This window comes from Dromaius novaehollandiae, chromosome 2 (assembly GCF_036370855.1).
Source record: "Dromaius novaehollandiae isolate bDroNov1 chromosome 2, bDroNov1.hap1, whole genome shotgun sequence".
Classification (NCBI taxonomy): Eukaryota; Metazoa; Chordata; class Aves; order Casuariiformes; family Dromaiidae; genus Dromaius; species Dromaius novaehollandiae.
Window position 1 is genome coordinate 19734672 of NC_088099.1, and position 15239 is coordinate 19749910.

Consider the following 15239-nt stretch of genomic DNA (forward strand, 5'->3'; position numbering starts at 1 on the left):
TGAAGACTTTGCAGTGATTCTAGGCTGCATTTCCTGTCCATCTTGAACTTGTCTGTGATGACATGCGCTACGAAAGCCTGGGTGAGCAAGAATGTGTATTTTGGTTTTTGTCAAGCAATGATGGTTATTTTTGAAAGATAAAAGATACACTGGAGGAAAAAAGTGGCTTCATAAAATGTAAATTTCATTTACTATTTATTCAGAAGAATGACTATAGTGTATGCTTCAACAAAACCCTACCAATCAGAAGGACTTCATAACATGCCACATTATCTGCAAATGAAGTACAAGATGCCTTCCTTGAGAAACATAATATAATCAATCATGGGTGCTTCTTGTGGCTTAAAGAAAATAAAACAGCTTTCAACTTTAAAACAGCGTACCTTCCCACCACCTCACTCTCAGCTGTTAGTTACTCAAAGACCGTTTGACTGAGTTAGACTGAGGATCTGGATTTGGCTTTTCTATTTATCAGCAGTGCTAACTTTATGGAAATGCAAAGTAGGAAATTGCCTACCCCAAAAGTTAATACAGGCAACAAAGCCACACTTGCAAACATGAAACATTTATCATTCACTGGTAATAGTTACTCTGTGTTAAAATTGTTAGAATGAAATAGGGAGGGATCCAAAAAGTATGCTGCTGTCTAACATAAGAGAGCGACTAAAGGCAGTGCACTTGTTCAGTGGAGTGGGCTGTCACTGGTGCCTTTCAACAGTGCTATGGTTTTTTTGCATAACCTCTTACAGCACTTTGCAGATAGCTTTGCTGCCACACAGCATGTTCTCCCCTTCGTACATGTGAATAGCTCCACTATCCTATGGCAAGGATATAACCCCTTCCGTTTATTTTGATGCATATTTTATGAGAGAATTATCAGCACTGCTGATTACGGAAAACATATAATGAAAACCATTGAAAGTACAGACACAAGAATAACATTCTTATCCTTTAACTCTCTCTGGGAATTTTGACAAAATAAATTTATAGAATCCAGAAAATGTAAAGTTCATGAAGCGCCAGTAACTGAAAGTATAGAGTTCCTGAATCAGCAAACATGTACTGTCAGTATAACTAAAGCAAAAAGGTGAATAAACTCAATTGTTGTGATAAAATTGTTCCTTCATAAAGGATATTAAGTCATAACAGAAGCAAGTCTCAAATTGTTTTTGTAGGACAGTCTTCAGATCTGTAGGTCCTCACTATGGTAATGTGTTTCTCTGCCTGGAACTCTCCCGGAATCAAGTCAGATTGAGACCCAGGGTGCAGACCTGAGAAAAGAACTTTTTCTCTAATAATTTCAAACAAAATGAAATTACAATAGTTAAAAAGAGAAAAATTAACTGTCTTCTTGGTTTAAAAAAAAAGTGTCCAAAATTTCTTAGCACCTCAATTTAACATTAAAAAGCCTCTTGTAACTTTGATTTTATTAACAGATCAGTTAAGTATTGGGAATTTCCAGTCTCCCCCATCTTTACTGCAGTATTTTAACTGTAGTTAATAGCAAGCTGCTAGAAGTTTTACTGAAGTTTTGAAATACATTCTGAACACTTGCTGAGGTGACTTCTGGAATGGTGTAAAGTTGTGTAACTATGGCAAATATCTTCAGCTTGTAATTCAAACCTACTGATGCCAGTGGGAGCCATTCTACTGACTGTCATCAGTTGATAGATGAGTAAAAAAAGTACTGATAGAAGAGTAAAAAAAAAAACACTTAACATTGATCAGCTGCTTTCTTGCAGACAGCTGCATTTAGAATAAATAGATGAATGTTATTTATTTTTCTACACTTGGCCTCTTCAGATTATAATTTCCAGGTGTTTCACCTTCACAGATAGTTATACAAGTCCTAGCTGGAACAGGATTTAGTCTAGAAATTCAATACATTCTTGCAGATATGAAAGTGAAATTTTAACAGACCTGTGTATTGTGTGCTAACAGTAAAACAAAAGTCCACGAGGTGTGGACTTGCAACTTTCCATATAAAGTTTGGACCATATTCTGCAAAACCAGTCTTTATTATCAGAGCTCTGTCCACAGACTAAAAATAGTATTACCCGTTCAAACATTCTCTAAATTCACTAGTCAATTTCTAATAATCAATAACAGAAGAAAAATCATCAAAATACTTCTAGTACTTTATAATCATTTTCTCAAATTGATACTGTTAAATGGTCAATATTAAGTTGGACAGCAATCATAAAACACGCACTAAACCAGGTATAAACATTTTATTGGTCAGTAAGAGTTATGCTGCCACATGAAACCATTTCCTGTTGTAAGCTGTGCATGACAAAACTGTGTACCTATTTTTTAAAAATAGCAACATGAAATTATGATAAATATCTGGCTGTTCTTCAGAATGGAACTATTTATATTCAGGAAGTAAGGAATCAGGTATGGCATCATCACAAATACAGGGAGTTCCTGATTGTATGGTTCTGATAGAGCAGTCTAGGGCAGACTGAGATCGCGCAGAAGCATATGGCCTCCATGTGGCTTGTCTCAAAGCCCTGTGTTTTTTTGGGATCTGTGTGCATTCTTGGGGACTAAGTCTGAGGACAGTTCCTCATCACCTTCCACCCAGAGGGGCAACCTTGCTCCCCTAATGAAACAGGAAGGTAGAAAATTTGTGGGAGAAATAATGTGGGAGAAAGTTCTTACAAATTTAATTTTCATTAGTCCTTATATGGGGGTTTTATTATAGGAGGATGTGTTCTAACCCTTTGTATATTTTTGTAAAAAATTGGCATCACCAACTACGATTGTGATCACTCTGCCACAAAGCTAAAATCTAGTCCTTTCTCTGGCATATGTTTCAGGGAGAACAGCAGATCTAACAATTTCAGTGCTAATGAAGACAGACATCTTTCAGATAAGAAAACTGTACATATATGCAGATTAATGGGAGTCCTAGATAAAAAACCAAAGTCGGTGCTTTAATCCTTCCTCTGCTTTATGATGCTTATAATGTTAATAATATAATTATAGGAGAGACAGGTGGCAAAACCTATTATTAAGGTTGCTTGACATTTCCCATGGTCAGGGAAGCCAGCTGCTGCACCCTGCAGCTGATTGTGATCGTTCAGCTTGGTAACTGGAGGTACATCAAGCCTGAGCAGGCTAAGGAGGACTGGCTATTCCTCCCTCTGAGTGGATATCTGAGGTAGTCATGTCAAGTATACTTGACTATTGAATTCCTAGATTGTATTTTTTTCATTCTACCTTGATCTTGCTCCAGCTCTTTTTGTTATGTAATGTTACATAAGCAAAAGTGTGTGTAAATTCAGTGGTTCAATCCTCCAGGCTAAGCAGTAGCACAGTAGGAATACAAGGAGAGTTGAGTTTCTTGTCTGTGTTGTTTTTTCTTAGCTATGTTTGAAGGGTGTACAGGGTAAGCATGACTGCCATCTCACCAAATTATTTAAAAAAAAAAACCACTTACTCTTTTTCTTATTATTCTAGACTGTACCTGCAAGACATGGTTGCTGATAAGCCGGCATAGCCAAACAGTAGATTGCATTCATGTCAATTGTTCTCCTTGATGTTGCTGTGAAGATGAAGTTCCATTCAATCTCTCAGTACTAGCTTGTGTTGTTAATTCATTATTCCATGCTTTCTCCCACATTGACTGCATAGCATGGAGGAGTTCACACAAACTTGTGAACACTAGAGCGACTTAGTGTTCAAATCCTTCCTTAAAAGTTCCTTTGCAATGATGCCTGCAGGAAATTTGCCATCAGCTGAGCAGCAGACCTGTGCAGTTTCCTTGAATTTCCCTGGCATTCTGTAGCCGTTTGTTTTTTCTTCTCTTATGCTTAGATTGTAAGTTATCTGAAGTGTGGATCTTCTTTTTCTCTCTTTGCATAGTGTCTGGCATATGATGGAATTTTTGTTCATAAGTAGAGCTCCTAGGTGCTCATAATAACAATAAATGTGATCATCCGGGCATGAATCAATACCATGCCATAATGGGGATGAATTGAACTTGTGTAGTAAAGGGATCTGTTTTTTAAGAACCCTGATCTCATTTGCGTTAGCAGCTGGAAAGTAGATGAAGAATTGTAAGAAGAGAAATTAGATTTAAGGCATTTAACTAATTCCATAGAGCAATAAGATTTAGTCATGTCTTTTTCACAGAATTTCTTTGAAATGCAGTAGTAAATGACTTATATCTGGCTTTTTACTGTTAGTTAAAAATATTGCATTTCTCATTTCTGGGGTTCCTGACTTCTGCGTTTTGAACTCATATGTGATAAGTACAGGATATGTGTGCCTGAAGTTAGTAGAAGCTATGCTTTGAACATAGAAAGTGCTAGATAATAATTTGAGAACTATTATCTCAAATGGTCCCTCAAAAATTGATGAAATTAATGTTTAATTTAATCTTGTTAGATGTGATATGGAAAATTCAGGTTATCCTCTAATTCACAGAGCTGTTCTAAAGATAAGAACTGTTACATTACTTTGAGGGCTATATTAAAGTTTAGGAACCAACATCATAACTCTCTTCAGAGAAAAAATTCAATAGTGCGCAGTGTTTAGGGCCCCATGTTGAACAAAGAATAAACAACCACATTTTGGTATTTGTTCAGAAGGAACGGTCTGTTTTGTACACAGAATGATAAAATTAGCAAATGGTCTAAATCCAGCGTTCCAGTGCTCTTAGGGAGTGGGCCATTCTGTGCAGCAATAGAGTTCAGAAGTTGGCCAGCCATAAACATTTAACATGCCTACCCTACAGGAGAACTTGCTGGACCAGATTCTGCTTTTCAATACACTTTTGTTACTGCAATGTTTATTCAAGGCAAGCTGTGAATTATACAAAATTACATCAAAGAAGACTGAGCTATTTTGGCAATGAAAAATCAGTCCATAAACTGGACTTGTTTGTCCAGTTACTTGTTTGAAACATGCAGAATTGCTCTGCTTTGCAGATTTTGCTCAAATTTGCTGTAGCTTAAAAAAAGTGGGAGAGGAGCCAAATAAACAACTTCCTCTTAAAGAAAACAAAAGCAAAACCCCTCTCTAACATTTAAATGCAATACATTGGATGTGACCCACTACAAATTTACAATTTCCTGACTATTTTTCATGGCCATGAGTGATGAATTTGTCACAGGATATAACATGAAGAGCTTTTCTTGATAATAATGCTTTATCATTCAAACATATATACTTCTCATTAGCTGGTGGGGGCGATATTTCCATAATACTAAGAAGAAAATAAACATTATTGTAGTATTGAAGGAGAAAAGGAAACTTTTGTTTGCATTTATTTCAACTGTAAAAAACATTATATTAATAACATAAACCTGAAAAGCAGAAACTGTATCTTCAGAAGCCAGGAAATTGCAAAGTGAAGCTACTAGTTGCTCTAGTCTCATACGGTGGATGAAAAATAAACAAAAGTGCAATTTTGTATTAAAGATGTTTATCATGGAACAAATAAGTCAAAATCCAGAATTCCTTCAAGCAGCCTCTAATCCTGATGCAAACATCATATAAAAACAGACTGACATCTCAAATGTCAGCTTTTAGTGATTTTCTTGATGTGAAAATTACCATAGTTAATTTTCAAATCCTAAGCCAGTCTTGTAGACTCAATAGAGGTTAACCGTGATAGTCGAATATTTTGAATTTCACTTGTGGGTATCAGATACTGCAGTTGCTGGAAAGCTGAACTTCCCAGTGTCCAAAGGTGTTCTCTGGTTCTGCTGAAATTGAAGGTGGAAAGAAGTTAGATTCTGGCATGCAGTGTCACTCCATTAGCTGCTATATTACAGTAGTCGCAAGGGGGAAATGATAGTGTCTACACTACTATAAATAGTAGGATGCTACCCAGCCCATATGCCTATTTTGACAGCTTTTCCCAAGGTCTCCCTAGGTTTTTGAATGTAGGGGAACAGTTTGAAGTACGACTCCATGTTGTGCAAGGTGTCTGTAACAGTCTGGCATACCGTTTTTGCTGCGGTACTGCTCTTCAGCAACCACCCTATGGATTTGGGAACTGCCTCAGGTAATGCAAAATAACTCAGAATTCCAGAATACATTAAAGCTGGATATGAAAGCAATTCTAAATTGCTTTCAACATACCTTGAAGTACTATATCTGGTATACGTTTCTTTTTAATATTTTCTTCAGTGATCATCTTGCCTAAAAAGGTAAGCGTCTTTCCCTGCAACAATAGGGGGATTCACCTACCTTGTAACAGCCGATAAATGCAGGTTTATACTTGATAAGATTGTTTACAGTACTGGTTTTCGCATGATACCTGCAGCAACAAGCAGAACCAGGAGAAGACCTCTTCATCCCTTAATTGGCAGGCTTCTACCCAGATAAGCCATACCTCTTGAAACATTCTGGTTTGTCATGCTGCTCTTGTTTATTTTTGGTGTTTACTTGAAATCAGTAAAGATAAGACATACGCTATCTCTTACATACTAAACTGAGTTGTCAAATCTTTCTTATAACTTCTTAGGAGAAGAATTTATAATGGAATTGCAAAAGCTAACTGGTAACTCCATGATACTGTTTGTTTCGTACTACTTTCTTGATATACATTTGCCCCCAAGCTTCTATTTTTGTTATTTCTTTACATGATAGCTGTGAAAGGGTGGATACTACATGTGCTGCTTTATGATCATCAGAAACAGGGTAAGAGAGGAAAAGATGTGTAACTGAAATTAGAATTATTTTGTAAAGGCCCAAGATATAATTTCTTTCACAAGGGGTTTGCATTTAAGTCATAACTCTGCTTTGCTTCTGTCTGTGTTGCTTTTTCCATCTGTTCCTTTATGGGTTTTGGCTATGTGTCCAGATCTACTTGTTAGGATGAGTTCACTGTTCTTCTACCCTATCTTCTTTGTTCTTTTCCCCTTTGATCATTTCCTATGGTTGCATATCTGAAAGTGTTTATTCTTTTCCTACTATTTTTAGTTTATAAACAAACAGGTAAACAAAGATAACAGGAAGGTTCGTCAGGACTCGTACAGCCTTTTTCACAGTTAAGGCTAATAATCATGTTTTGGCTGTAATTTAAAAAGTATTAAAAATCTACTGTAAATCATTCATTGTACGCCAGTTCATACAGTAAACGCCAGTGTAAACTTTCAGTGCATACATATACCTCCATAGGAAAATCCGTAGCAGCTTCATTTCCATCATGCACAAAGAACCTGATTAATTCTGGTTTCCATTAACTCTGTGGGTTTCCAGAAGCACAATTTGTTTTCTCATTTGTACCAAAACTAAAAAGATATATTACATTTTATATTATGTCAACAAGTAACCTTACATGCAGAAGAACAGCTTGATGGATTGGACTAGTGGTTGCTGATAGCAGCACTACTCTTCAAACTGTACCCTAGCTAAATTTATTTAGTTTTTAATTTCCATATTCCTATTTATTATTATTAGCAAGACATGACACTTCATTATGCTTCTGAAGTGAGCCCTGTAAAACTGTTGGAAGGGGAGAATACCAAAAGGCAGGCTTGACAGAATGCAGTCATCCAAGCTGGACAGGAAAAACAAACATTTCCTGTTTAAGATTATCAGCACAATGCCAGAGGAATTTATTTTTTAGTTTCTTGTTCATGATAACCTTTTCCAAATCTTTAAACTTCTGTCTGTGGTGTTCCGGCTGTGATGCAGTTAGAATGTGTTCTTGTATTCCTGCAGTCCTATAAAAGACGTGGTTAAAAAGACACAAATTCTGTAAGAATAACCCAACGAATTCAAATGGCAAAAGAAACCAGTAGGCATACAGCATTGGCAAAACTTATCTGAAATTCTAACTGTAATCTAAGCAGCTTTAAAACTGTAGAGCCCCGTTCCGTGATGTTTATGCAAGAGAACTTTATCTGTAACATGGAGGTAACTGAATCAGATTGCATTCGCTTTAGGATGAATGTGGGCTTTAGATGGGCTTTCTGCACACCTTCAGGCAAGAAAAATCTTCAAATCTTCAAAAGTGCTTGTTTGTACAAATGGGTGGCATTTGATCCCAAAGTTTAGAAGAAACATTAGACTTTCTCTCTGAATAGTTATGAGAAACATTGACATGCACCAGAAGTGCAAAAGGATTTAGGGAGTCTGCCTGTTATGAAGATCTATATATATCTTACAGAAATATTTTTATTTACTTGATGAAGATTTGTACAAATTTGTACATGCTCTTAATCAAATTCACTACCTTTCACTAAGCTCATTTTAAAGCTCTGTGAACAGGTACTATCTCTTTCCATAACACGTCAGTCTTCACATACAGGGATCACTTCCAAGACAGAAATACTCTGGATTCAGCCTCTGTCACTTTGTAAACCTGGTCCTCTCTTCTTCCAGCTATGTTGTCAATTGTTGTGAAAGCTCTTATAAGAGTAGATCCTTAACCCATTAAAAAGTGAACAAAATTTATTTCATACAGGAAAAAGCATTTATCACAAGATAATTTTCAATTACCATAGTACTGGGCCAGACTTTAACTGGTGATTTATTTACTTTTTTTTGTTTCCCCTATTAATAATTTATAATATAGATATGGCAGAATTCTGAAGTTGCACAGTTAATGAATAAAATACGGTAAACTATAACTGAGAGGAGGGAAAAAGCATTTTCCTAAAAGCTACGGTTTTATCCACAGTGGACTGAGAGGCTGTTAGCATTTTTCCCCAGAAGATAGGGTACAAAAAAAGATAGCTCAAATTCATCAGTTCCTAACTTCTTAAATGGAAATGTAAAGCTAGACAATGATCAGAAGAACCCAAGAGAAGAAGCAAGCTTTCTCACCTGTGAGGTTGTAAAAGCAAACTAGTAATGCTAACAATTTTTGCAGAAGCAAAATCATCACAGAATTGGAATCTCCTCCTGAACTGTTCTCCTTTTAACAAGCAGACGGCATGAGAAACACTGAGGTGGGCTGAAGGAAACGGGAAGCCACAGCCTATTCCAGCATGGTGGGGAGAAGGAGCACCAGTTCAGCAGCCAGCCAAGATGGGAGGCCAGATTACTGACTTCCTGCAACAGCTTGCTTTCTGGCCTCCTTTATTTCCCTGGGATATAAGCAAAAACCCATTAAAATGTCAGTCTAAACCACACCGGTTTCATTGCATGCACCTAACTCATGCAGCCCAGGCCTCTCGTCTAGCTCCATCCTGCTCTTCTCACCCGGTGCTCCCCCCACCCGTCGCTGATGCTGGCTTCAAGCAGGATGCTTATGGCTGTGTCCATCTCCCACCACACTCGTACCCAGAAATGCCTCGTCTGCAGAGACGCTGCTGTTTCCTTCCTGAGTTCTTTTTTATCCTGCGACACCTACATGTGCTTCAGCGTGTTCTAATCAGTATTTTCTGTTAGAAAGAGACCTTATCTTGCCACAAGAAAGGATGGTGTAGCCTGTCTGAGACTTCTGCCCTCCGCACCCCACCGCTGTGCTCCTCCGGCGGGGAGCAAAGCTTCAGCTCAGGGAAGCAGGCACCGCACTGCGGGCGTTAGCCGCCGCGGAGCGTTTCGTACGTGTCACTTGGCCGGAGGAGACGGGACGCGTCGAGGGGCAGCGCAGCACGGCCCCGGAGGAGGCCGAGCGACAGGGAGGTTCCGCGGCGCGGCTCCAGCCCACCCCCCGCCGCGCCGGGCTCAACTCCGCCCCGCCCCGCGCAGCCCCTCGGGCGGGCGCGGCGGAAGATGGCCGGGCAAGGCGGGAGCGGCGCGGCGGCGCAGGGAGGCGGAGGCCGCGGCGTTGTGGTAAATGGACGCGTCCGCGCTGCTGCGCGCCCTCTCGCCGGCCTGGCTGCCTACTCCCCTCCTCCCTTCCCCGGCCGCCGCGGCGCCCCCGGCCCATCTCCCGCGGCTCCGCTTATCGCGCCCCAGGCCGCGCCGGCCCCTCAGGGCCGCGGCGTCGCCTGCTGCCCCGTGGAGCGCGGGCACCGCCGCCCCCGGCCCGCCGGGGCTGGCCGCGGGAGCCCGCCGGGCCCTCCCCCGCCCCCCACCGGCCTCCGTGTTTGCCCGTCGCTCTGCAGCACCCGCCCTCCTCGGCCCGGCCACCGGCGGCCGCGGCGAGGGCACCTGCGGCCGTGCCCGGCCCGGCCCGCTTGGCGGACGTGGCCTCCGGCGGCTTCCACCTGGCAAACGCCGTCCCGCGGCACGGCTGCATCCGCGGCCTTGGCCGTCGGTTACACGCGGGGCTCCGGGGCGGGGATGGAGCCCCCGCCGCGGTATGAGCGTCTGGCTCCCTCTGAAATCCCCCGGGGATCCGGGAGCCCCGGCAGAAACGCTGCTGGGTTGTTCGTGTTGTGTTTCCCTGTAGTGAGAGTAATCGTGTATGGGGCAAGGTGTTTTGATTACCTGTGGGGCTGAATAAGTTATGCTGAAAGTAAGTGAATAGGCTCGTTCTGAGGGGCAAACTAGGTTCTCCTGTAAAAAAAACCCATCAAACTCCTGGGTTATCACCACTTTAGGAACATTTCTATTTTAGTGCAGTGTTGCATTTTAACCAACTTCCAGAACAACAGCCCAAGTTGTAGCCCGGAGCTGAGAGCTTTGCTGAGGTAATGGTTAAATCCTGCCCACGCCAAGGTCCCTCCATCTCCCTCTCCCAGAAAACAGCAGAATTATGTTTGAGCTGTCTCCGAAGCCACCGTGTTTTAACTGCCCCTTGTGACACCTTTGTAATAAATGCCATTTTTAAAGCGGATGACTAGCTTAGCACCAAAGCAGACTGAGGGTCTTGCAAAGGAGAGGCCGAATGGTCAGTAAGCACGTTCTGCTGCACTGATTTCGCTGCTTTTGTTTGGTACACGCGCACGTGCGCATGCATGCGCACACCTCCGCCCCCAGAAGCCAGAAGTAAGGCTAATGCAGTATGATTTAGTTTAAGTTTACCAAAGCTGGAGTTTGCTTAATGCTCAGCTTCCTTGTTTTATACCAAGGCAGAATCCAGCTCTTTGCTACCTAAATGGAAATACTTACCGTGCTTAAACCTCATGGGTTCCTACTGTATGTCAATAGTACTTATGCAATTAAAAGGCTATCTTGAATTGTTTCCTTTAAATGTTAGAATACTTTTGAACAAAATCACGCTAGACAGTTCATTGCTACAAAATGTTTTAAAAGTGTCAACCACCCCTAGGTACTGAAACTGAAGCTGGGAGAACATAGACAGGCTTGCTAGGCCTCCTGCAGCAGTGTTTTTGGAGCAAGATTTGCTTCCGATTAAAACTTTGCTGGTGAAGATATGTATAATCTCTTGTTTCTATGGAAATGAGGAATGTAACTAAGTAACTGTTTTTTCTGTGTGTGTCTAGTTTCAAGGCTCCTATAAATCAATGGAAACACTTTCTTTGATTCTAGTGGTGTCTGCGTCATGTGCAAATGTTCAATAGTAGTTACCAACAACTTTTTTTGATACAGAAACTGTTGGGCAGGGCTAAGAAAGCATGACAGTCTAGGCATCTGCAGATGTCAATGAATATGCAACCTCCCTCCAGATTAACCCATTAGATAGGAGACTGTTTCAGTGCAGTGTTGGGTGGAACTGTAGGTAACTTTAAAAAGACTGCAGATGTGGAGGAACAGCTTAACATCTACTATGCTGGGTAAGCCTAGTTATTTTTGAGACATGCTTTATTGTCCTACTAGATGAAATAGTAAGCACAGGTTAGTTTCAGTGACAATTCTTTAAGGACTCTATTTAGTGGAAATGCCATTAAAAATGCACTTCACAAAGGCAAGTCTCTCACCATTTATCCTTCTAATCAATGTTTGTGTGCCCAAGCTGTGGAAAGAAGAAAGCCAGTATGTCACTCAGAAGAGCATGATTGTGAAGAAAACCTATTAGGTGTTACTTTTTATTCTGAACGAATCTCAAAACAAAGTTCTAGCATGATTCCTGGAAGTCTTATGAACTTGGAGGTGTTGTTTTTCGTATGGACACATGTGAAAATTGTGGGTTTGGAAGTTGTTTAGTTTTTGTTTTCCTTTGAAATGTACTTGGCATCTTCATGACTTTCTGAAGTCTTTCTGAAGCCTTTGCCCATTGGCTGTTTTTTGTCCAGCATAATCTCTCTAATCTCCTGTTGTATTCTGTATGATTAGAATTGTTGTGTTCTGATAGTTATGAAGCTAATGTATTAAATCTGTAAAATATTTTTTCTGTAAATGTATGGCTTTACAGATTATCTGATAGTAAGGTGAGATGAGAACATTTTTTAAACACTTACCTTTGGTGACTTCTAAATTAAGAACCTCACCATCAGTGAACCACATCATTATTTATTCTCCCTTTGTGCTGTGTTGTTTGTAGCATATTTATTTATGTGCGACTGAAATATCTCTAAAACAGTTCTAAGTCCCATTGGGTGACTCTCCCATTGGAAAATCTCTTCTTATTGGTAATCTTACATTTGCATTTCTAGTTTGAAAGTAACAAGAAACTTGGACATGCCACTAGTTTAGTATTAAATATTTCCCCTTTATGTCCAGGTGTTTGTAATTTGAAGTGAAATTTCCCACATTCTGTGGGAAAAGAAACCACAATGTTTTTCTGGAAAACTTAATTTTAGAAAATGATATTTTTTGCAGTATTTGATTTCTGAGATATACTAAGAAGCAAAATAATTAGTAGGAAAATTGATATGGTAAATTATGACTGTATCTGCTGCTGATGACATAATTTTGTAGTTTACCATTTGAGTGCCACTGTATACAGAAGGAGAGTATGTCATGCAATTCATTCAGCCAATATGTTGTACCAGAACACTGATTTTTATGTCCAACACCATGAAGTTGTCTTAACAGTACTATTTGATATTCAGATTTCAGACAACTGGCCAGGATATAGTCTGGATTTGTTCACTTACCCTCAGCACTACTATGGAGATCTGGAATATGTCCTTATACCTCATGGCATTATTGTTGACAGGTATGTGTGGCTTCAGTGTTACTAAATAAAAACTTTGATCAGAATTATTATTGTTTTTTATAAAGCCTGTCGTCCACAAACAAGGTATATATAAAATATATTATAAAAATCTTATATTATTAGTTATAAAAATACTTCTATTTATTTAATTGGCAAAGTCAAAAATGCTTGAAGGTCAGAAAGTGCTAGGGTTACACTTGCCTTTGCCGCTCTTTGCCTGATTTCTTTCACCTAATTTCTGATCTGGGCATTGAATGAGATGGGAGTTTTATAGGAAAGAATATAGGATCATGGTCATGCAGTGAAATTGGCATTGGAATGTAAGTGTATGGAGGGGCAGATCTGAATTTGGAAGGGCAAATACAAAGTATTCTATATTTAGTAATATTTGAGTTGTGCACTTGCATCCTAACTAGCTTGTGCTTTTAATATAAAAAGGAGAAAAACTATATTCAATTATGTACAACTTTGGCAACTCCCTAATACAAATCATTAGTATAGGATAACCTAATGGTTTCATACTGCACCATTGACTTCTGCCATTTAAACTGACAAGCACAAGAGAGAAGTGTGGAGTGGACTGTTTGGGTCCAGAAGCGAAATCTGGAGGATGGTTGTGGGAAAGCTTGAATGTCTCCCTTTCCGCACCTTGTAGTAGTTCCTGTGTGTTCTCAGTGTGCATCTGATGGTGCTTCAGCATTCGTGGTAGTTCAGCTCAGTGTTCATGCTCCGTTTTTATTCTGACATGCTGTTAAAGATCTTTTGAAAAGGTTACAAAACAGAAATGGTAATTTTTAACAGTGTATTTATTGCAAACATCTGAATTTCATGAGACATTTTCAGCCTGCGGTTTTCTACCTACCACATTTGAACAGCCGGTTGCAAGTATTGAAATTGTTGGAACTCCTTGAAAGAAGATCATAAACATCCGTCATAAGGAAGAGTAGTGACTCCTGTATTTGTTTTGAAACACAAGCTTTCTTTCATTGCCTTTTCAGTTAACATTGTGTGGAATTTTTCAACTCTTCTGGTTGGGGTCAACTGACTCTTAATTCCTCTTTTTAAATAAATATGTTACAACTTCAAAACTTGTTACAACAATCAGAACATCCATTCTCATTGAAAGCACTAAACTTATTCAAAGAGCTATCAAACAACTTTCCAGAAAGAGAGTTCACCAAAAATTGTCCCCTAAGCTGTTTTCCCCCAAAACATCAGATGGCATTTTTCAGTTTTCTATTGAAACTTGCTTTACGTCGGCTATATCATAAGTTGTATTTGGTGTATGCCAGAAATGGAAGACTGACCCTAAACTAATGACTGGTATGTTTAAGAACGTGGTATTTTTAAAGTTCATTTTTCCAGAAATGTCAACTACCTTGTTCTTTAGAAATCAAAGCCACTTAAGATGATCCCTTTTCTATAACTGGAGAATTAATGCATTTAAGGTTAACCAGTTTGATCACCCTACATTGTGAACTTGATTAAAAACACATTCCAGTCAAATCAAGAAACTTGAGCAGACTGTAGGTCAAGCTAAATACTCATTCTGATGTTTCTTTGTAACCACAGGGGAAGCATATTATGAACTTGGAGAATCCGCATCTAATGTTATTTTATCCTTAATTTTTACTTCAGGACAGAACGATTGGCCAAAGATATTATGCAAGACATTGGAGACAATGATATTGTGGTTCTCTGTGTACTCAAAGGTGGCTACAAGTTCTGTGCTGACCTTGTGGAGCACATTAAAAATCTCAGCAGAAATTCAGAAAGGTTCATCTCCATGAAAGTCGATTTTGTTAGACTGAAAAGTTACCACGTAAGTCAACAACTTATTTATGTAGATTCTAGTTCTATTATCATAATAAATAGTAGACTTCTGTAGTGGGAAGTAAAAAAAAATCTTTTAGATTATAAGGAAATCAATGTGAAATTAAAAAAAAATACCTGAGGGTTTTTTCAAAATATTCGTGTCCCTTTATGCTTTATGAATAACGTGAGTGATGATATGAGGCATCCTCAAGCTGTAGTTTTTCATTTAATCTGTCTTCACTTTTGGACAGAAAATTAGTCAAATTTCCATCACGTAAAATGTCTGCATGTTGTTTGTTCTCAAAATCCTCAGCAGTCCTGTCAAGTTTATTTCACGTTACTTCATTTGCCACCTCCCCTCATAGTTATGTTTAACATAACTGAAAGATGAGGGTAACCTGTCTTATTCTGAATGTTTAATACTAATTAAATTAAATGTTTTATTCTTCATAATATGCAGTATACATAATAGCAGAGTATACCACTAGATGATGATAGTGCTTTA

At 39.3% G+C, this 15239-nt stretch overlaps 1 protein-coding gene and 1 long non-coding RNA gene across 3 annotated transcripts in view; one reads left to right on the forward strand and one right to left on the reverse strand.

Annotated features, from left to right (window-relative positions):
• Positions 1–5260: 5260 nt before the first annotated feature.
• On the reverse strand, positions 5261–9491 carry LOC112986496 (uncharacterized). Its single transcript, XR_003260036.2, has 3 exons — positions 9250–9491; positions 8791–9053; positions 5261–7685 (listed from the first exon to the last, which is right to left on the reverse strand). It is a non-coding gene; the product is annotated as an uncharacterized LOC112986496 (long non-coding RNA).
• A 102-nt stretch (positions 9492–9593) lies between these two features.
• PRTFDC1 (phosphoribosyl transferase domain containing 1) overlaps positions 9594–15239 on the forward strand; it is a 47756-nt gene continuing 42110 nt past the window's right edge. For both annotated transcript variants that reach the window (XM_026105794.2, XM_064505917.1), the window contains exons 1-3: positions 9594–9744; positions 12813–12919; positions 14558–14741. In XM_026105794.2, the coding sequence (XP_025961579.1) occupies positions 9685–9744; positions 12813–12919; positions 14558–14741 (351 nt within the window). In that variant the 5' untranslated portion in view covers positions 9594–9684. The remainder of the gene's footprint in view (positions 9745–12812; positions 12920–14557; positions 14742–15239) is intronic.